A 22,424-nucleotide genomic window follows, 5' to 3' on the forward strand; every position below is an offset into this window, starting at 1 on the left:
CAGCTCAGAGCCAGTACTGCACGCGGCACCCGTCAGCGCTCTGCCTGCCCAGCCGGCCGCGCCAGCTGAGAACTCTGGCCAGCTCCCTCAGGACCCCAGAGGGCCAGGACTCCACCACGGCCCCTCACGACAGCCGCCCCGCCTGCTCTTCTCCCACCTGAGGCATGTACGTGTGCCCCTGATGCACCCCCTAACCCTGGGGTCCCGAGTGCGCATCCCTACTTCTAATCCATCTTGTCCGCCCGCCTGCTTGCCGCCCGGCCTGCTCAGGTTTACACCTGGCGAGAGTGCCCAGGCGGGGACGTTGGAGTAGAAGCACACAAAGGTACCAGATGGGCAGACTTGTCTCATCACGATGCACTTCCCAGTTTCTAGAACATTCTAGAAGTGCGTGGCACACACTAGGAGCTCCACAAACGTTTCTTGAATTAAGGAATGAATGAATGAAACTGTGCTCATAGGTATATATATCAAATCGAACACCGAGACGTAATGACGAGACTTAGGCTTTAAGACAATGCGTAAAGCCTTGTACCACTGTCAAGGGCAGATCCCTTTCAACGCTTACCTTTCTGTATCTGAAAGACAGTCGACCTCAGGTTGAATTTCTAGTTCCAGCCGTAACCAGTCTCTGTAAGTTAACTGAGAGAAAAAGGACCAAATGAACACGACGGTGAGGATGGGACGCGGAGAGCACAGGTCAGCTTTGTAAGCCTGCTGCACAGTCCCTCCGATGTCACACGTCGCAGCAGAAAGACTCAGAGGAAGGCCGCAGTGCCCACACTCGTGTCCGTTCTCAGCCGCTTCCCGCCGACTGACTGAGGTGCTGGCGCCAAGCCCCCACGTATTGCTTAGGTTACGTCTGACTGTGAAGCTGATGAAACAGTTCCAACTGGCACTTTTAAACTGAATTCTCCAGCAAACCGCCTGCTTCTGAAGTTGATCCGTGGCATCTGCAAACCTCTCAGGTTACCGCACAACAGAGGCAGGAAATAATCTTCTAGTCCACTTGAGTTGGGCAAGTTAACTAGAGAATAAATGTGTAGTAACATGCTCCAAATATCCCTGGTAGCCTATTTCTTAATTTAAAATTCCTGGGGGCGCGTCTAGGGGGCTCAGTCCGTTAAGCGTCTGACTCTTGATTTTAACTCAGGTCACGATCTCGCAGTTCGTGAGTTCCTGCCCCATGCTGGGCTCTGTGCTGACAGTGCGGGGCCTGCTTGGGATTCTCTCTCCTCCTCTGTCCCTCCCCGACCCTCTCTCTCAAAAAAAATAAACCTTAAAAAGTAACAAAATCCTTGGAACAATTCCACTCATTAACACGAACTAATCTCAAAACCTCACAGTGTGTGTGAAAAGGCACATCACAGAAACACGCGCACAGCACGCTGCCTACGTGTGAAGACCAAAGCCCGGCAACGTGGAGCAGGTAAAGCCAAGAGAAGCACGTCCGTGATCGTCCGCAGGCGGGACAGCAGCCCTGAGCCCCCTGCTACGCTGCAGGTGGGGGGCTAGCATTCCCTGCTCTTGACTCGTTATGTCACACAAAGACTGTCGCACTTGCTCTGGGGTCACTCATGTGATTAACAATTCCAGAATTGAAAAAATATATGATAGAACAATTGAGAATTTTTCCTCAAAGGCCAAAATAAGGACATAAACATCCACGGAATAAATGAGAAGTTATGAAGAGGCAGCGTGGGCAGGGGGGCCGGAGCAGGCCAGGCTCACAGTGACGTTGCCCAGAGGAGCCCACCCCAAACGGGAGCCTGGCAGGTAGGCGTGAAGTCCGTTTCATTCACCCTCAAAATCTTCCACAACACGTTAGTGCCGAGGAAAAGTGGGCAGAGCGGAAACGACCTTTCTAATTTCTTACAACTGTGTGAATCTGCATCGATCCCAATAACGATTTCAATCAAAGCCACTTCTGTGCTCCTCCAGGGTCACTGGGTCAGGCCCAGCTGCCTGCCCGCCATATCCTCAGGAGGCCCCCAATCTCCCCGCAAACTCTTGTGAGTTAGAACGAGGGGAGAAGCAGGAAAGGGGCAGCGGGACCTACGTGAAATTCTTTCTCCTTCAACAGTTCCCGGAAGGTTCTCTGTTTCCACAGACAGAGGGCGGCTTGCTGCCAGTCTGCAGAGGGCCGGCACAAGGGCCTCCAGGGAGGGTCGGCTGTGTCCTCCGGACAGAGGGGATCTCGGGCTTCTGGGAACAGTCTCAGTATAATGAACTGAAACTGAAGAGAGACAGCGTCACATGGGTCGCAAGCAGCTGAGAAGACACGCCAGTAACCCGGCCGTGCGCAGGGGGCAGGGCAGCCCGAAGACCCTGGGCCGTCCCCCCGTCGCGGCCTGCACCCCGTGTGCAGTTACAGAGGGCACGTCGGTCAGCAGCCCTGTCCGTAAATCCTAACACCTGAGGCAGAAGTGCGGGCTCCAAGCTGCCCTCCACACGGCGGTGGTGACCCCATGGCAGCGAACGGTGGTCTTCCCAGACCGCTGCTGGCACCAGAGATTCCACTAAGAGAGGGTGCCGACCGGACAAGCAAAACACTGTGTCGGTGAACTAATTTATCTCTGCCATTAGGAGATTAGACTTCTTCCCATGTTTACTGAGCTGAGGGGGCGGGGGGAGGGCCCCCAGGGACACGTGGAGTCAGGGACTTCCTTGTCTGGGCCACTTCTAATCTGTTCCATGTTTCAAAATGATGGCAGCTGGGACTAAGTTCCTCAACGCCAACGATGGGGGCACAAGTGTGCCCGGACCCCACTTCACCCTCCGGGTAGGGCCAGCTCAGCGGATTCTAATGGCGCCCACAACGGAGACGTGCACTGAACACCATGAGATGTTCCTTAAAACTCCGCCCGAGTAAGAATGCTGGTTCCCACTGTAACTTCAAATTCACTTTTGCCACTGAAGGCTTCTGACACGCATCTTTAAATTTCTCTGGCCTTAGAATAAATATAACAAGCATTCACTAGATGAGGGAAGTCTTTGGACAAAACTCAGAATTCTTCTTTAAATAAGAAGATACTTTTCATTAATATTTACCTTTTAATGTACCTATTTTACAAAAATCAGTATCTATTTCTTTTAAAAGTGGGATGTATGTTTGGGGGTGCCAGGGTGGCTCAGTCGGTCAAGCCTCAGACCGTTGATCTCAGCTCAGGTCACAATCTCACCATTTGTGAGTTCGAGCCCCACATCAGGGTCTGCGCGGATAGTGTGGAGCCTGCCTGGAATTCTCTCCCTCCCCCCCTTTCTGCCCTCCCCAGCTTGCTATCTCTCTTTCAAAAAATAAATAAGTGAAAACAACAAAAAGTAAATAAATAAAACATTTAGAATGAATAAGGGAGGGAGGGAGGGAGGGAGGGAGGGAGGGAGGGAAGGCGATGGGGGTGCGAGGGAGGGAGGAGGGGGGAGGGGGGAGGGAAGAAGGAAGGAAGGGGGGAAGAGGGGGAAGGAGGAAGGGAGTGGGGGACAATTGTGGTCTTTGTCATCTTTCATCCCTTCATCTTAACTCTGAGAACGGAAGAAAAACGCAGCGTTCAGCCCAGAGAAGAGATGATCTGATAAGTAACCAGCACACCGGGCACACAGAGACGTGGGTGGGCAGACAAGAGACCTCCAACGTTTGGCTAGAAACCTGCGTTGAAACGGGAGACTCCAAGAATGGGGAAAAGGGACTGCACAGACTCACCTTCTTCACGAGGGCTGGAGACAAGCAGCCGCACAGAGTATCCCGTGATAAGGAAGAATATTTACACAAAGAGTAAGAAATCACCGCTGTACAAAATCTGAAAATAGAAAACAAATAATGTAGAAATGCGACCCGTGCGTAACAAGGAATGCAATAAAAGTGTGAATTTCACCCAAGTGAACCGAGTGCATTCTAAACCAGATGGCCTGAGGATTAGCCCCTGGCCTCTACTCCAGGCCAGGCCAGCTCCCAAGGCCTCGGGGAAACGCCCCCAAGTCACAACCGTGGATCTGAGCTTTATCTACACTGAAGGCACAGACCCAGAGAACACACAAACGGTAAGACTGTGCAAATAAGGGCTTGCGGTCACTGCACGCCGAAGAGCCACGGCCAGAACAGGGCACCTGGGTGACTCGGTTGAGCGTCCAACTTGGTTTCAGGTCATAATCTCACAGTTCGTGGGTTCGAGCCCCGCGTCAGGCTCTCTGCTGTCGGCACAGAGCCTGCTTCGGATCCTCTGTCCACCACCGCCCCCCCGCCGTCCCTTCCCCACTCTCTCTCAAAAAGTAAACATTGAAAAACAAACAAAAAAAGCAGTCTTCAGGACAAGAGAGCAGCAGGCCCACGTTTAAACTCAGCCTCACTCAGGGGGAGCCTCTGCCCGCCTGTGGTGGGTTGTGAGGCGTTGAGGGGAAGGGCCCCATGAGAAGAGACAGACCGTGGGGCCCAGGGGAAGTCAGGAATGACGCCAACAGGGCCTGCCTGTCCGGGCTGCCCAAAGCCCGAGAGGCTGGGCCGCTGTGCTTCCCGTGGGGGTGGCACAGGTGTCGGGGGCCGTGGTCCAGGGCAGGCGTTGTGTTCTCTCTCCTCGCCCAGTTACGATCCCCTCGTGCCTTCTGTCGGTTCTTTCCATGAACTGCGGTCCCAGCCCCTGCGCACAACTCTTCCGGAGCCTCCTGGCTCCCGCCCTGACCCTTCCTCTATGCACCTTGCACCCGTTTCGGCCTAGACTCCCAGGGCCCTGCCCCGGCACCTGCCACGCTGCATACACCACACTATCAACTTGCCAGGTGCCCCCACACAGAAGGCAGGGGTGGGACTCCACCCCAGTCCTGGAACGGGTCTGGCCCACAGCGGTGAATGAGGGCCAGTAGGGGTACACGCTGGCACAGATCTGTAGAATGATGGGTCTCGAAACCCTTTGAGACAAGTCTCTCTACATAGGGCAGCTCCACGTGCAGGTTCTCACTCCAGAGAAGCAGCTGCTAACCACAGGGGAAGCAGGGACGGGTCCCACCACATGCCAGGCGCCCCCAAGACAAAACCCAGTAGTGCTCACAACCCTTCCCAACGTGGAAGGACGTCTACAGTCCGTTGTTAACGTCTTCAGAAGCAGCTTCTAAGGTAGCACTACCTCATTTTTGTAAACAAAGAAACACAGACACATAAGTACAACGTAAGACTCCAGAATGATTATCCGTGGAGCATGTCTGTGTTGGCCAATTGCATTTGGTGAGTATGTGACTTTTGTCGAGCACGGGGAGGCACAGCGGATGTGAGGGCAGCTCACTTCAGGCAGAAGAGCGAGGTCTCCGAGGTCCTAAACGTCAGGAGGCTACTGAAGAACTCTGCGACGGACAGGCCCTCGGCGGGGGCAGGGAGGCCCACAGGCACCTCTGGGAGCACAGACCTGGACTGGGCCAGGTGGACGACCAGGGCGGCCAACCCCAGCACGTGGGAGGCACTCAGGCTTGGGCCCTGAAACGGAGAGAGTGTTTCTGCAGGAAGGAGGGCAGAGCCCACTTCCCAGGCAGGCGGACAGAGGCGGCGGCCGTACCTGGTGACGGAGCAGCTGGCAGAGCCTGGTGAGCACGACAGGAAAGAGCCTGCGTCCACACATGGCCGTCGCTAAGCGAGAAGCCCAGGGGCCCTGCCTGCAGAGACAGCCAGAGACCAGCAGTCTGGCCACTCCTGGCCCTGCACGGCCCTCCCACGGATTCTTCCGGAGGAGCGAAGGGTGCCCGAGAAAGACGTGAGCTGTTCCCCCAACGGCGAGGTCTCCGGGGGGGATGCTTCATCTCTGCCGAGTCTCCGCACTGCCCCTTCACCCCACCCGGGACCCTCAACCAGTACAGAAGCCAGAAGGCAGGATCCAGGACCAAAGGTCAGAGGTCGACAAGGAGTGAGCAGCCCTGCCCCTCATCACAGAAAACAGGGAGAAACCCCACTCCCCGAGGGAGGCCTGCTCCGAGCACCCCGGCCGCCCCCAGCAGAGCCCCAAAACGCCCAGTGAAAACCCCCAGCCTCTACCTGTCTGGCGAGGCGAAGCCGGAAGCTACGATCAGGTTCTGACAAAAACACGTCAGCAGGAGGTCCGCGACCTGAGAGAGACAGATGGTCACCGAGAGCTCAGAGTCCCCGAGAGCAACGTGTAAGCAAGGCAGGCCTGCGTCTGGAGAGGAAACCATCACACCAACTGGCACCAGAACCCCATTCCCACATCCTGGAAGACAGCAGGCCAGGCGTTGTGAAATTTCACAGCAGAGAACAGGCTCAGCACACCTTGTCCGCACAGGGCCAAGGAGTAAACTGTTTTAAGCTCTGGGGCCACAGATGGGTTCCGCTGTGTGTTCTCCTCTAGAAACTTAAAAAGTGGGTACACAAACAGGCCGGGGCCGGCTGAGCCCAGGCCCAACACTGCCCGGCTCCCGGGTGTCGTTTCCACGTACACGGTTCGCCTGGCAAAACACGGGGTGGAGAGGAGGCCCGCACACCCGGGACTTCTTACACAATCCGGCCCCGCTCGGCAGCATAGGCCAGGCATCCCACACTCACCTCCCGTTCCTGCTGCTCCAGGCCTGGCGTGAGGACGCTGAGCTGAATCTGCGATCCCCCAGAGCTGCCGTCCTCCTCAGCGCGGCCCAAGGCGGCGTCCAGCCGCTCAGAAACAACTGCCACCCGAGCAGCCACAACTGCACGTAGAGAAACCCAGTTAGACGAGCAGGGGAACGCGGGCTGCCTGCAGGGGGCGGTGGCGTTCCCGCTCGCAACGAGCTGCCTGCAGGGGGCGCCGGCGTTCCCGCGCGATGCGGCTCAGGGCAGCCCCGTCTCCGGCGCTACCAGGGCCACGAGCCTCAGCGCGGCGCTCCTCCGCCGGCCGGGCGGTGGGAGCACGCTGCGGGTGAGCATGACAGCCGTCCTCACGGCCTGGGATCATCTGGGCGGTTCTCTTCCACCCTGGATGCATGTTGTCCGTCTGAAGTCGCAGGCCAACCCTCCCACACGGCACCGCGTCTGCTCCACGCCCCACGGTCGGTCTGCCGAAGGCGAGGAGCCACAGCCTCCGGGCGCCGGAGGTCAGGCGACAGGCCGACTGTGCCGGCCGGCAACGGAAACTACTGTGAGCAACAAGGCTGACGCAGACCTCGGTGTCCCCTCGCGCCAAATCCTGCAGGAGCGCAGTTCGGCAAGGCCATGCCCCTCTGGTCGCGGAGGAGACGCTACACGGAGGAAGGGAAACTGAGGCGGTGCCGTTAATCTTTCCTCTGTGAGGCTCTCGTGGGATATTCTGTCCTGGTTTGAATAAAATGGGTTTATCATCTATAAAAATCTCTTACAGGTACCAGGAAAAACACGGCTTTTTTCCATTAGATTCTACATTTTCCCTACCAAAAATCTCCAAAGTAGGGGAAGTCAGCATTTTGTTTTATGGACTGCCACACACCACATGAGGCGAATCATTCGCGACTCACCATTTTACAGAAAATGGTCACGCAGAAGCAGAGGCCCAGTGTTCAGGGTTACAGCTACTCAGTTAAAGAAAACCCCACACCTTGGTGCCGTCACTTTTCTTGCTCCTCATCACCTGTTCTGCTAGGAGCTCCAAGAGCAGAGTATTCAATCTGCTGAGGGTCTGTGACAGCCTGAACGACAGACCCGTCTCCCATCCCATCCCAGGTGAAAGGAGGCACGTCCTCAGCATCCGCCAGCGCTGTCGTCACGCTTAACTACCACGGCCACTGAGCCCTGGCCACGGCTGGACGTCCACTCGTCCCTCCAACACCCACTGCAGATGGCCCTGCGCACAGCCGTGTCCTCACCGTCATACTGCGTGGGGTCCGTCATCGCGGCTCTGAGCTCTCTTAGCGCGGCCGCGAGTGGTCCCAAGGGTCCCTCGGCACAGACAGCTTCCACCTTCGTTCCCGGGGCTGCACCTGAGAAATGACGGGACACGCACAGCTGGATGCGGCCTCTCCGTGCCCACGGCAGACAGAGGCGCCGGGACTCCACGGGGCGCTGCACTGCTGGGCACCCGTCACTGGTATCAGAAACTTGTTTGTAAATGTAGTAATTTAAGAAAAAACCCGATTTGGGGCACCCGGGTGGCTCAGTCAGTTAAGCGATCGACTTCAGCTTACGTCAGGATCTCACAATTCCTGAGTTCGAGCCCCACATCAGGCTCTCTGCTGTCAGCACAGAGCCTGCTTCAGATCCTGGGTTTCCCTCTCTGTCTGCCCCTCCCCTGCTTTAGCATACATGCTCTATTCTCTTTCTCTCTCAAAAATAAACCTTAAAAAAATTTTTAATTAAAAACAGTGAAAAAGAAAGAAAAAACATGGTTCTATGCGCAACATTGCCGTAAGTGTGAAAAACACATATGTAAAGAAGGACCAGAAGCATGGCGAGGGGGTCTCGGTGGGTACGTAGAATTGTGGATGGGTCATAATTTATTCCATTTCTAAAACTTTTAAGTAATGTCCTACTGTTTTTTACAATAGGATATTAAAAAAAAAGATGTAAAGGAGAAAACTTAAAAATTAATATACAAGAGAGGATTATCAGCTCTCAACATGTCTACGAGATTTTTGAAAACAGATTAGATCTGATCATACATTGGTAAAACAAAGATACTTCTTCAAAAAAATGTTTTCTAACTTTTTTAATGTAAGCTGTATACCCAACGTCGGGCTGGAACTCACGATCCCGAGATCCAGAGCCACGTGCTCCCCCGACTGAGCCACCCAGGAGTCCAAACACAGAATTTTCATTATACAAAGAAAAGCACACCGCAAATTGTTTTAAAAATACAAGTTCGAGTTCTGGTGTCGCCAGAGAAGACACCGAGTGTCCACAGCGAGCCTCACATGGGAGACACCGAAACGAAACTAGAAGTGATGAGTCTTCGTTTATAAGCCCTGCCGGATGAGACAGAAAACATCCGCGAGGCCCCTAAGGCAGGGCCAGGGGGCCGGGGCCGGAGGGGTGTGCCCCCCCCCCCCCCACTGGACGCAGCCCCACTGCCTCCTGGGAGCCCCACAACGGTGAGCTGTTGCAGTACTGGTCCGAACGAGCAGGGGACCCGGGACCGTCGTTCTTTGCCCACTCAAGTCTCCCGGGTCTCCGTGACTGTGAGAGACCACCCATGCGTGTAACAGGAAGGTTCTGGCAGACAGAACCAGAAATCGCCACCTCATTCGGCCCAGGCGGCCCCGCGAATGTCAGAGGATTTAAAGTGGCGAACAAGAACGGCTTCACGGCACGGCTCCTGCCGAGACACAGGCCGCTCCACCGCCCAGCAAGTCCGCCCAGCCGCTCGGAGCACCGAGGTCTCCCGACGCACGCCGCTGCCACACAAGGGACCTGGGTCGACATCACTGACTCCTATGAGCCGAGCGATCCCCAGCCCGCCACAGGACTCAACTGTCCAAAGAGAAAGCCGCCGCAGACCAGCCACCACGCCACGCGTCAGAACCGACACGACAGACGTCAAGTCTGGCTTCCTAGTCCGGGAGGTCCCCTGAATTTAAAGCCTGCGTCAGAACAGGCGAGCAGCAAGCACATCCCGGCCTCATGCAGAACCTCAGGGAGGGGCTCTGGCAGGTAACCCTCCGGGGCTCCCAGGCTGGGAGCCCAGGACCTGACGACTAGGGCGCGTCCGTCCCGACTTAACCAGACCACACACACTGGGGTGTCTGTCACCCACCCCCGGGATGCGGAAAAGTGCCCGACACAGGGATGGAGAGACCCATAACCTTACTTTCTGGCTTCTTCTCTTCGGCAGTGGAGCAGGCCTGGCAGTAGGCGGAGTACAGAGACAGGGGAATTTTATCTGCTCTGGATCAGGAGAAAACATGAAAACCAAGTCAACCAGGACTCAAATTAGTTCGCAAGCTTACAATTTCAAAAACTATCATAAAACAAAAATACATGATATAGTCTACTATCCATACCTTATGGTAGGACTCTGTTTTTAGAAAAAACCCATTATATGCATGGACTCAAATGGTTCTTAGTGTTTCATAATTTGCCATATACACCTATCTGCCAACCGTGGTTTTCATAGGGTAGTGAGATTATAAATGATTTTTACTCCTCTCGTTAAAGTTTGGGTAATTCCCAAATTTTAAAGAGGACTTTTATTACTTTTAATGAATAATACTGAGAAAAGCACCCAACTGATGTCATTAGAAATACAGAGAATTATAGAACAAAGTCCTGTGATAAGGGTTTTGCAGGGCATGGACCCCTGGCTGGCACATTCTCATGGCACAGTGGCAAGTCCAAGGACAAGAGCTGTGGAGTCACCTTCAGAAGAGCAGCCCAAGTATGGGACACGGGCAATGGCCTAGCCTGCGGGGCACAAAGTCTCCAAGTGAGCAGCGAGGCAGGAAGGAGGCCTGCCGACAGTGCCGAAAGGCCTGATGATGAGCCAGGGAAAGGAGGAGGGAGGTGGCCGTATTCCAGAATGGGAGTGCCATCAAAGGCCAAAGCAAGGCAGAGGACAGGCTGGAGCAGAGGAGCACGCAACTGCCCCAGAGACTGGAAGGCGGGTAGCTTACAGATTAGAAAGCAATGCAAATAAAAAGAAAGAGCACATCTAAGGAAATGGAAAAATTCACAGAAGAGAACACTTCAGACATCGCTCATCCTCAGAGACCTAAGGTCAAACACCGCAGCTATTAGAGGAGAATGGATTTCCATAAACAGAAAAATCCAGTGACAGAAAGAACAGGCAAGTTAACCAGAAGAAATCTCCCAGAAAGGAGAGAAAAAAAAAAAAAAAAAAAAACCCAAAAGACCAGACATGCAAAATGTAACAGAGAACAAGTCAGGAGACAATCCTGGTGGTGTAATGTCTGAAAAGGAAGAGCCCCAAGAAGAAACCAGGCAGGAAAGGAGACCCGCTCTGAAGTAAGCGGGATCAAGCAGTCCGTGTCTGTGGTTTGCTCCAAAACAGCCCAGAAGAGGGTGCGTGGGCAGCTCAGTCAGTGGAGTGTCTGACCACCGATTTTGGCTCAGGTCATGATCTCACAGTCATGAGATCGAGCCCCTCGTCAGGAGCTATGCTGGGCATGGAGCCTGCTTGGGATTCTTGCTCTCTCTCTCTCTCTCTCAACTCCTACCCCGTTTGCGTGCACACACACATGCACTCTCTCTCCCTAAAAATAAAAACAAAACGGCCCAGAACGGTGGGTGGACAGAGGAATTTGAGGACTACATAAGTACTATCCTACATTTCTATCTTAAATTTTTCTTAACAAAAGGTTTTGAAATATCTGAGAAAACTTCTTTGTTCTGAAGGACACGAATTTCCAGATTAAAAGGCCCACCATCCGCCTAGCCAAGAAATGAAATTAGACCCACACCAAAATACATTGCAATGAAATTTGAAAACCCAGGAAACGATAAAAAAGATACCGCAAATCTCCAGAGAGAAAAACACATGTCACGTGCAAAGAATCAGAAACGAACATCTCAATAGCGACACTGGAAGCTACACATCAATAGATCAAGATTTTACAAATGTGAGGGAAAATATTTCCAAGCAAGATTTCTACATTTCTACACCCAGTCAAATTAACTATCAAATGTGAGGGCTGAATGAAATGTCAAAAAAAAGGCTACCTCCCATTCACCCTTCTTAAAAAGCTTCAGTAGGATGTGTTCCACCAAACACGGGAGTAAATCCAGAAACAGGATGGTCTAGGGTCCAGGAAAGAGAAGAATCAAAGACATTCCCAGGTGGTCAAAGAAGATACGAGGATCGCAGAAGAAGCTAACAATTCAGAGTGGAGCCAGCTAGGAGGCTCCAGAAGGCCCTTCTCTCTCGGAAGCGACAGAGGGAGCACTTGAAGGTCTGAGTGAGAGGACACTGAGAAGGCGGGTTTGGCTAGCAGCTGAACGACACATACAAAAAAGATTAAGATAAAACAAAGAGAATTAGGAGCCCCAGAGAAATGAAGGTAGTTACATTCCTAATGGTGAACTCTGAATAGTGTTTATATAGCCCTAAAACAAAAAAAAAACAAAAAAAAAAAGTGAGTTTTAAAATTTAAAAGATTTTTTTGTATGAAGGACATCTACTTGTGTGGGTAGAAGCAAAAAACCTAGGTCTTCATCCTCAAATAGCGGAAAACCAACTGATATTGCCTAAAACAACAAAAAAAGTGGTAAGTTGCTAGCAAAATAAGAATATTATTTAGAAATATGGAGATAAATAACAAAAATCAGTCAAAACTTGAAAATGGTCGCCTCCAGAGAAAAAGAAATGGCAGGGAGGCGTGGAGGGGAGGGAATGACTATTTCTCTTAATAAACTTTATAGAACTGACTCTTCAATCTGCATTCTTAACTTTGACAAAAACAATTTTTAAAGCCTAGAAATAAATGTCAAAAAATTAGGAAGCCATACCATGCAAACACCAAAAAGGAAAAAAAAAAAAAAAAAAAAAGCTGGCATTAACAGCCTAATAAATAAATAAAGCCTAATAAAGACATTACATAATAAAAAAATATCCAGCAAGGTGGCTATATTTTGAAGGCTTTAACAATCATAAAAACTTGTTTGCAAGTAGTAACATAGGCTTCAAAATGCATAAAGACAAATCTGACAGAATTACAAGGAGAAAATGACAAAACCACAAAAACATCCTTAATAAACCGATAAACCAAAGTGACAGAATTCTGGTCAAGATACAGAAAACTTGGGAACAAGTACAATTTAACAGACAGACCCTATACCTCCAAAGTAAAGAATACAAAGGAAATGTTTACAAATGCTGAACACGTACGAGATCTAAGGGAAAGTCTCAAAAAAAAATCCATCAGGGCGCCTGGGTGCTACAGTCAGTTAAGCATCCAACTAAGGCTCAGGTCATGATCTCATGGTTGAGGAATTCCAGCCCCACTTCGGGATACGCACTCTCTCTCCCTCTCTCTCAGCCCCTTGCTCACTCACGCTCTCTCAAAATAAGTAAATAAATACATACATACATAAATATTTTAAAAATCCATAAAAAGCAAATCATCTTTGAAAATAATGTAATTAAATTAGAAATTAACAATAAAAGCTCAGGGGCAAACACCTATATGTTCGGAAAATGTTTTAATTCGTTTATAACTAACTCATAATTACAAGAAAACCATAACGCAAGTAATAAAATATCTAGAACTGAATGACAATGTAAGAACTATATGTTGAAACTTCTGGAAGGCACTGAAGTTAACACTTAGAGGTAAACTTTATTAAGCTACGCCTCTATTAAAACACAAGAAAGAGGGGCACGTGAGTGGCTCAGTCAGTTAAGCGTCCAAATTCGGCTCAGGTCATGATCTCACAGTGCATGAGTTCAAGCCTCACATCGGGCTCTGTGCTGACAGCTCAGAGCCTGGAGCCTGCTTCAGATCTGTGTCTCCCTGTCTCTGCTCCTCCCCTGCTTGTGCCCTGTCTCTCTCTCTCAAAATAAATAAGCAAAACCAAACCAAAACAAAACTAAACTAAAACATAAGAAAGACTGTAAAACACTGAGTTAAACAACCAGCTTAAGAACTTAAGAACGACAGCGTGAAGTCAAAGAAAGCAGGAAATAATAAGGGTGCCCGCGGGGCTCAGTAGGTAAAGCCTCCGACTCTCGATTTGGGCTCAGGTCACGATCCCACAGCTTGTGGGCCTGAGCCCCGTCAAGGTCTGCACTGGCAGTGCGGAGTCTGCCTGGGATTCTCTCTCCGTCTCTGCCCCTCCCTGGCTCTCATGCACTCTCTCTAAATAAATAAACATGAAAAAAAAAAAAAAGAAAGAAAGAAACCGATTCAGTTGTCAATAGTTTGCCTCTGAGACAGACATGAGGAAAAGATATTATAGCCAAGTTTTATCAAACTTTAAGAGACGCAGAATCCTTGTGCTACATGAATTGTTTCAGAAGACAGGAAAGAGGGAAGGCTACCCAATTCATTCCATGAGAATGGAATACAGCCTTGATGCCAAAGCAGCCAACATGAATTAAAAAAAAGTATGAGACACAGATGCAAAAATCCTAAATAAAGTCATCATGAAACCACGTTCAACAGCCCATGTGATAAAAAATCGTTACAAAGCAGGTGATCCACAATGCAAGGAAAGTGGAAAAATCACTGTAATCTATCACATAACAGATTTCACAGCAGCAAAAACCACCTTCAGAGATGCAAAAAAAACATAAATTGATGCTAAAAGTCCTTAGCAAATCTGCAGAGGGAATTTTCTGAATATGTTAAAGGAAATGAAAATATAAAGACTACAGGGGCACCTAGGGGGCTCAGTCGGTTAATCATCTGACTTTGGCTCAGGTCACGATCTCACGATTCGTGAGTTCGAGCCCCGCGTCGGGCTCTGTGCTGGCAGCTCAGAGCCTGGAACCTGCTTCGGGTTCTGTGTCTCCCTCTCTCTCTGCCCCTCCCCCCACTCACACTCTGTCTCTCTCTCTCCCAGAAATAAACAAACATTAATTTTTTTTTTTAAATATATAGACTACAGCAAATAGAAATACTGGTAAGACATCAGAAGCATTCCTATTTCAGTCAGAAACAACACACGATGCCAGCTTATTCTACAATTTCATGTTACACTAAGAAGCCTACCCAATTTAACAAGACAAAAACTAAAAGGCATAAAAATCAGAAAAGACAAACTTATTCGACATAGAAATCTACTGTGCTCATCTACAGAGAAAATCAACTAATCACTTACTATAAATAAGCTCAGCAGGGTTACTTGATACAGGAGTACCTATACTTCAGTAATCAATGAAAAAAAAATTTTTTTAAACCCCAGAAGATAATATGCTATTCACAACAACAAAATCTAGGTACCCAGTAGCAAATCTAACTAAAAATTTACAAGATAGAAAAATCTACTACTGAAAAGCTTAAATACATATGCGATGTTCATAGAAACAAAGTTACAATAAAGTCAACTACCCAATATTAATCCATAAATTAAGGAAATTCCACTAAAAATTCAGAGTTTAAAATTTTTTGAGTTTGAGAGAGAATGAGAGAGACAGAGAGAGAGAGAGAGAGAATAAATAGCGGAAGGGCAGAGAGAAAGGAAGACACAGACTTCAAAGCAGGCTCCGTGCTGTCAGCACAGAGCCCAATGTGAGGCTCGATCTCACGAACCATGGGATCATGGCCTGAGCCAAAACCCAGAGTCGTACACTTAACCAACTGAGCCTCCCAGGCACCCCTAAAAATTTGGAATTTTCATGGATACACATCCAAGGACGTTCACTGAAGCACTATTAAAAGAGCATTATAATGGAGTTAACCTAAGAGTTCTGTTCTAGGGGATGGATAAATTAATCAAGGTAGTCACGCCGCAGGCCACAGCACCCCCGGGGCTGTGCAACATGGCAGCTGGTTGCCACAGAACAGAATTCTATGCTATTGGTCAAGTGACCCAGAGCCATCAGGGTGAGTGAAAACACCAACTGCAGAGGGACACGGGGTGATATGTGCATGTATACACACATACTTTGTACCTTTAAATATATGTAATAAAATTACAAATAGAAAAAGATTGGGGCACCTGGGTGGCTTAGTTGGTTAAGCGTCCAACTCTTGATTTAGGCTCAGGTCATGATCTCATGGTTCAAAGTCCGAGTCCCGTGTCAGCTTCCGCACTGGTAGTGCAGAGCCTGCTTGGGATCCTCTCTCTCCCTCTCTGTTACTCCCTGGCTCGCTCTGTCTCTCTTAAAAATAAATTTAAAAATGTTTAAAAAAAATAAATAAAAAGGGGCACCTGGGTGGCTCAGTCGGTTAAGTGTCCGACTTCGGCTCAGGCCATGATCTCATGGTTTGTAAGTTTGAGCCCTGTGTCAGGCTCTGTGCCGACAGCTTGGCGGAGCCTGGAGCCTCCTTCCGATTCTGTGTCTCCCTCTCTCTCTGCCCCTCCCCCGCTCATGCTCTGTCTCTGTCTCCTTCAAAAATAAATAAAAACATTAAAAAAAATTTTCTTAAAAAAATAAAAACAGGGGCGCCTGGGTGGCACAGTCGGTTGGGCGTCCGACTTCAGCTCAGGTCACGATCTCACGGTCCGTGAGCTCTAGCCCCGCGTCAGGCTCTGGGCTGATGGCTCAGAGCCTGGAGCCTGCTTCCAATTCTGTGTCTCCCTCTCTCTCTGCCCCTCCCCTGTTCATGCTCTGTCTCTCTCTGTCTCAAAAATAAATAAACGTTAAAAAAAAAAAATTTTTTTTTTAAATAAAAAAATAAAAAATAAAAACAAATAAATAAAAAGATTATACGTGAACCTCAGGATAATGGTTTCCTTAGAGAGGGAAAATGGAAAGCAGGTCAGGGAGCCGGATTGAGAAGGGTTTCAACAATACCTATACAATTTTATTTTGAACAAAAACATAAAAAAGGAAAGGCACAGCAAAGCATGAATGTGAGTGAGGCACAGGAGCACTTTTTGCACGGGTCTCTGTACTTCTGGATTCTTTTACACACAAAATAAATAAAAATAAGGATCCCAGAGAATAGTCCTATTATATATAAGATGACAAAGTTTACTTTTACGTTCTAGCCTCATTCTCCTCGACCTTCTTATCGCTGTGTTCTCTGTAAGAGGGTTACTGGGAAGCAGGATTTACAGGAAGGCAGACAGGGAAGCTGGTCAACTCTCGGCTGGGGGAGGTCCTAGCGTGAGCTGGGAAGCCAAGGCTGCGTGCCCTGCCCTGCGGTCTCAGGTCCCGCCGAACCTGCTGCAGAGCAAGGCTTCCGAGTCTCCCTGTTCTCTTCTTTCTTGGCCTAAATTCTTTCACAGCGATCATGGACCAATCACCCGACTTTCTTGAAGCCCCACACTGATAATCCTCAGTGAAAAATGACAGTCAGTATCAAAAATATTTTCTTTTTAAAACCTTAACCAACTGATTTTGAGCCAATAGTTTATAAATAAAACACACGAGATAAAACGCATTCCTCCACACAAGAGGCACAACCCCTTACATTTGTCAAGAACCCTCCCGGAAGCAGGTGTCCTCACGTACCTCCTCAGGGACTCGATCAAGGCCGCTCTGGGGTCAGGCGTTTTCGGGAGCTGCGGGGGAAGATGGGGGTCAAGCGAGGCACCCGCTCTCTGCCAGCAGGGCCCCGGGCCCGCGACCGCACGTACTGACCACTCGAGGCGTGAGGAGGGCAGGGAGAAAGTGAGCCGTGTAGTAGGGTCTCCTGAAGATGCTGCAGCACAGGAGAGCAGGGTAGGAGGGTCACACACTCGTTCAGACGACACAGGCATTAGGGCCCCTTACTGACGACGACGAAATCCATTTCCACGGACACTCACTACATTTCAGAGGCTGTCTCACATCCTATCACGTGGCTGTGACATCACGCCACAGTTTTAAGTCTTCTTTTTCACCGTTTTGGGACATTTCCCACACAGGGAAGCAACAAGCTCGCGTCCCAGGGAATCTGGAAGGCACTCTGCCCGCCGCACAGCCGTGCGATCTGGGCCGGTCACTTCAGGTCAGCTGTGGGCGCTCCCCTGGGGCTGAGCTCGGAATCCTGGGAGCGGGGGTCAGGTCACAGCTCTGAGAAGCAAGGCCTTTGAAAAGCTGCCGCACACTGGCAGTAACCACAGTTGAAAACGTTTCGGGACCACACAAAACCCACAACAATTTTGCTGTTCGATTCTGTCCTGGCTGCACTTCGGTCACCCACGAAGCATCAGTGACAAAGTTACTGCCCTAAACCCCCTAAGTGGGGGCCCTTCTCCACACTACCTGTCAGCTTTTATCAAGAAAACAAGGTTCACAGAAAGGCTCTGCACGACTTTTGCTGGACGTCTACCCTTGGAGACCCACAAATAGGAAAGCCATTCTACTCCGACTGGCTCTGAGAACAGACAGGACGGCTCGGGGAAGCACGACCCTACCTGGCCTCCATGACCGCGGAGGGGATTCTCCCTGTGTGTTCAAACACTGCGATGGCCTTCTCCACATCCTGGTGCGCTTGGCTGTGGGGCTGGCTCCGTACAGGGAGGGTGGGAAGGGAACACAGGATGTGGAAGAAAAGACACTGGGAAGGGTGTCATGAGCCTCCCCTCGAGCACAGCTCTGCCATGTCAAGGTGGATGGCGAGTGCTCACTGCCAGCACGGCAAGGGAACGTTCCAACCATTACCAGCAAGACCACACAAAGGCACCAGCCGCTGTTTCCTGCTCTCAGAGAGCTCGCGTCTGGCAATGAGCCGCCCCACTAACCCCTCGACACGTCTGGGACCCCCTGCCACCCTCCCGGGTCCCCCTAGGAGAATAAAAGGGTCTAAAGAAAGATCTGAAGTGGGAAGGGGAAGAGTCTTAACTTTTGAGACTTAAAAAAAAATGTGAAATGACTTATGAGCAGCAAGAAATCTTAAATGGACAGCTGCATTAAACACTTACAAATATTCACCGAACGAGTTACGGGCCGCTGTGAGGGCTCTCCGGCAGCTCACAGCTTTTACAAAGCTTTTGAGGCTCTCAAAACAATGCATACAAACACCATACAGCATTCTGACTTCTGCTTTACGTAAATATAGTTAACGCTTTTTTCTGTAATTCTTAGAAAAACGTGATCTTCCCCCTACCCCATTTGAAAGACCTCCTGCTCTATGCAAACCCACATGAACCAAGATCTAAATGACAGACTTTCCTTCACACAGTGACCTGCTTTGCTCCTGCTCTGAAAAGGGCAGAGCATCACAGAGTAAGTACCTGCCAGTTAGCTCCCACCCTCAAGCTGCACCAGAAAGAAAAGGCTCAAACGCTCAGCTCAGAGTGAGCTTGGTGAGCACAGGCGACAGGCCACAAGGGGCAGTAGAACCGAGCTGACATTACCTCTGTCACGTCCCTGGCTGAAGACAGATCCTCGTAGAGGCCCATGTTTTCCAGAGAAACCTGCAGAGGAGACGTGTTTGGGGATGGGAGGACCAGGCAGGCGCTGGGCTCTGCGGGGAAAGGCTGAGGAAGGAGCCATTGCTGGGGAAGGGAGGCCAGGACTCGCCTTCAGGTCGGCCAGACGCGTCTTGGCCAGCGTGACATAGTCTGTGAGGAGCGAGCGGTACTTGCTTGGCACCAGCGGTGGGTGGAGAATGTGCGCCTGCGGGCAGATGGCAGAACAGGTGACACCAGCCCGTGAACTGCTGGTGACTTTCCGGGGAGGCAGCAACAGCCCGCTTCCGAAAGCTGCACTTGTCGGACGTCGGGAGGGTCCAAGGGTTAGCCAAAGACCCTGGGGGCTGAAGCCAGAGGTGGGACAGAATCCCAGGGTCTCTACCTGCTCCCACGGACATCCATGGAGCAGAAGAGGGCCAGAAGAGGCGTTCAGAAGAGGGCCATGCCAGGGAGAGCATGGGGTGGGGCCCACCCACAGAGCCGGCCCCTCACCCACCGCACCCCAGCGCCCCCGCTCAGGCGCTGTCCTCCAGGGCTGCGGCTACAGCACCACCACAGCAGTGCCCAGGAGACAAGGGGTCAAGTCCCCACGGAAGGGTGGGAAGGAAGTTCTGGGCTTCACTCAGTGGCGGCAAGTTCTTTATTCTCCTTCCTCCATCCCATCAGATGTATTCTTTGGAACGTAAGGCAAATGTCATATTTACAAAAAAAGAAGTGAAAATCAGACTCCAGGTGCCCTACCCGCCCAAAGAATGCTGGCTATAGTCATCTCATTTTAGAAAAGAAAGCTTGGGGCGCCTGGGTGGCTCAGTCGGTTAAGCGGCCGACTTCGGCTCATGTCATGATCTCGTGGTCCGTGGGTTCGAGCCCCGCGTCAGGCTCTGTGCTGACAGCTCAGAGCCTAGAGCCTGTTTCAGATTCTGTGTCTCCCTCTCTCTGACCCTCCCCCGTTCATGCTCTGTCTCTCTCTGTCTCAAAAATAAATAAACGTTAAAAAAAAATTGTTTTTAAATAAAATAAAAAAGAAAGCTTGCAGTAAGGCATTTTTAATAACGAGATTCGTATAGATTTGTTACTAAAAATGCACACTCAGGGCACCTAGGGGGCTCAGTTGGTTGAGCGTCCACCTTTGGCTCAGGTCACCATCTCACATTCGTGAGTTCGAGCCCCACGTCGAGCTCGCTGCTGCTGGCGCAAAGCCCGCTTCGGATCTTCTGTCTCCCTCTCTCACTGCCCCTTCCCCGTTTGTGCATGCTCCCTCAAAATAAATAAACTTAAGACATTTAATAAAAAGATAATAAATTATGAAGGTCTTCCCCCCTGGAAGTAACGGCCACCGGCACTTTGGGGTATATCCTTCCGGTTCTTCTTTGATATAAAAATGCATCGTTTTATATGGTAACTGACCGGAATTTAAATAAAACTTGAAGCTACAAAAAGAACAGAAAAGAAAAAATACCTATTTTAAAACTTTTTTTTTTTTAATTTTTCTTAACGTTTATGTATTTTTACGAGAGGAGGAGATAGAGCATGAGCAGAAGAGGGACAGAAAGAGAGGGAGGAAAAAGACGTATCATTTTAAAAGCACACACATGGGGCTGGACCGCACATGCACGTGCTCCTCCCGCTGAGCGGGGGCTGGGGACGCCCTCCTGTGCCCGCAACAGACCCGCCCCACCCTCTGCACTCGACACCGCGCTCACCGACCACCTGCCAGCGACGCGCGCCAGCTGGTTCCCGGGCGATCGACCGTCCCAAACGTGGCCCCGGTGCCCGGGGCGTGATGACTTCCCTCCTTTGAGGCCTGCACGGAGGAGGGACGCCCGGGCGGCTGGGACTGCACTCACCTGCATGTACCGGGGCGCCTCAAAGGGCACGAGGTCTGACAGGAACTTGAAGAGGAAGACCAGCGTCTTCTTGCTGCAACAGTGGGAGCCCCTCGAGCTCCCAAAGGAGGCCTGGAGGGAGAGGCCGGCGTGAGGGCCAGGTGGCCGGCTCCACGAGGGGCTGTGCCCGCCACACCGCGATCTGTCACACGGCGCCTGGCGGCAGCCGTGCCTCCGCCACAGAGACAGAAACTCAATTGCAATGAAAGGGAAACAGAGCCGCCTGGGGCCCTGAAATCTTAGGCTATGGCTTTGCCTGACTGAAGAGACGGGCTGAGGGGTTATTTAAAACGACAAGTTATGGGGCACCTGCGTGGCTCAGTCGGTTAAGCAGTCGACTTCAGCTCAGGTCATGATGTCCGTGAGTTCGAGACCCGGGTCGGGCTCTCTGCTGACAGCTCAGAGCCTGGAGCGGCTTTGGTTTCTGTGTCTCGCTTGGTCTCTGCCCCTCCCCCACTCACACTTCGTCTCTCTCTCTCTCTCTCAAAAGTAAATAAACATTTAAAAAATTAAAAAAAAAAAAGTTTAAAATGAAAAGGTAAAACTACATTCCTAGGGGAACCTGGGTGGCTCAGTCAGTTAAGTGTCTGACTTGGGCTCAGGTCATGATCTTGCAGTTCGTGAGTTCAAGCCCCACATCAGACTCTGTGCTGACAGCTCAGAGCCTGGAGCTGCTTCGGTTTCTGTGTCTCCCTCTCTCTCTGCCCCTCCTCCGCTTGTGCTCTTTCTCTCTCAAAAATAAATAATAAACATTAAAAAATTAAAAAACAAAATACATTCCTATAGGGGCACCTGGGTGGCTCAGTCAGTTGAATGTCCAACTCTTGGTTTTGGCTCAGGTCATGATCCCAGAGTTGTGGGATCGAGCCCCAAGTCAGGTTCTGCACTGAACGCAGAGAGCCTGCTTGGGATTCTCTCTCCCCCCATCTCTCTGTCCCCACCCCAGCTTCCTCTGAAATAAAATAAATAAATAAATAGTACCATATATACACATTCCTATAGAAAACAGTAACTGTGGCCTCTTTCTGTGACCCTCGGAGACACAGTGCATTAGCTCCCCTAACAAGGACCCTTTCCTAAACATACACATTCTACATGATGAAGCCACTTCTGAACACACAGAAACTCTCACTCTTCTGTGAGGAGACAACGTCACCGCAGGGGAAGTGGCCAAGGAGGACAACTCCTCAGGACACCGAACCCAGCTTTCCCGGGAGGGAACCGAGGGCTCCCAGGGAGTGTCGGGAATTCCAGAATGGCCAATGGACCCAAAGAGCCAGTGAGCCTCTGCCAAGAGAACCCAACACCCAGCCACACCAGGTCCTGCCCCAGCCCCGCCCACCAGAACTATGCAGCCACTGCTCCTGTGGCGGGAGGCCGGCCGAGCACTTCCGTCAGAGCACACAACATACCCGTGTGGGAGGAGGGTGCAGACAGACAGGCAGACACAAAAAGCCACCAGATACGGGGAAGATGGCGGAATAGGAGGGCCCGAGACTCCCCTCGTCCCACGAACACAACGAGGTAACCATCAAATCATCCCAAGTGCCCCAGAAATCAACCCGAAGACCGGCAGAACGAGAAGAGATGTGGTTTGGGAGAGAAACAGATGACGGCCACTGTGCTGGGACGGCGAGGACAGAATG

General features: G+C 50.8%; 1 protein-coding gene across 6 annotated transcripts in view; it reads right to left on the minus strand.

The window, feature by feature from the left end:
* FANCA (FA complementation group A) overlaps positions 1–22,424 on the minus strand; it is a 61,486-nt gene that overhangs the window by 14,363 nt on the left and 24,699 nt on the right. For 4 of the 6 annotated variants that reach the window (XM_019412887.2, XM_053906785.1, XM_053906786.1 and 1 more), the window contains exons 15-29: positions 20,740–20,850; positions 19,002–19,097; positions 18,836–18,895; positions 17,894–17,982; positions 17,136–17,196; positions 17,007–17,056; positions 9,738–9,814; positions 7,801–7,914; positions 6,536–6,672; positions 6,011–6,081; positions 5,538–5,634; positions 5,271–5,458; positions 3,701–3,797; positions 2,060–2,236; positions 569–642 (exon numbers count right to left, since the gene is read on the minus strand). In XM_019412887.2, coding sequence (XP_019268432.2) covers positions 569–642; positions 2,060–2,236; positions 3,701–3,797; positions 5,271–5,458; positions 5,538–5,634; positions 6,011–6,081; positions 6,536–6,672; positions 7,801–7,914; positions 9,738–9,814; positions 17,007–17,056; positions 17,136–17,196; positions 17,894–17,982; positions 18,836–18,895; positions 19,002–19,097; positions 20,740–20,850 — 1,499 coding nt within the window. Of the gene's footprint in view, positions 1–568; positions 643–2,059; positions 2,237–2,310; positions 2,878–3,541; positions 3,798–5,270; positions 5,459–5,537; positions 5,635–6,010; positions 6,082–6,535; positions 6,673–7,800; positions 7,915–9,737; positions 9,815–17,006; positions 17,057–17,135; positions 17,197–17,893; positions 17,983–18,835; positions 18,896–19,001; positions 19,237–20,739; positions 20,971–22,424 lie in introns of those variants that run through there. The other 2 variants (XM_053906788.1, XM_053906787.1) reach the window with 2 other exon arrangements.

This window comes from Panthera pardus, unplaced genomic scaffold, assembly GCF_024362965.1.
Source record: "Panthera pardus isolate Hobbes unplaced genomic scaffold, ASM2436296v1 HiC_scaffold_19, whole genome shotgun sequence".
Classification (NCBI taxonomy): domain Eukaryota; kingdom Metazoa; phylum Chordata; class Mammalia; order Carnivora; family Felidae; genus Panthera; species Panthera pardus.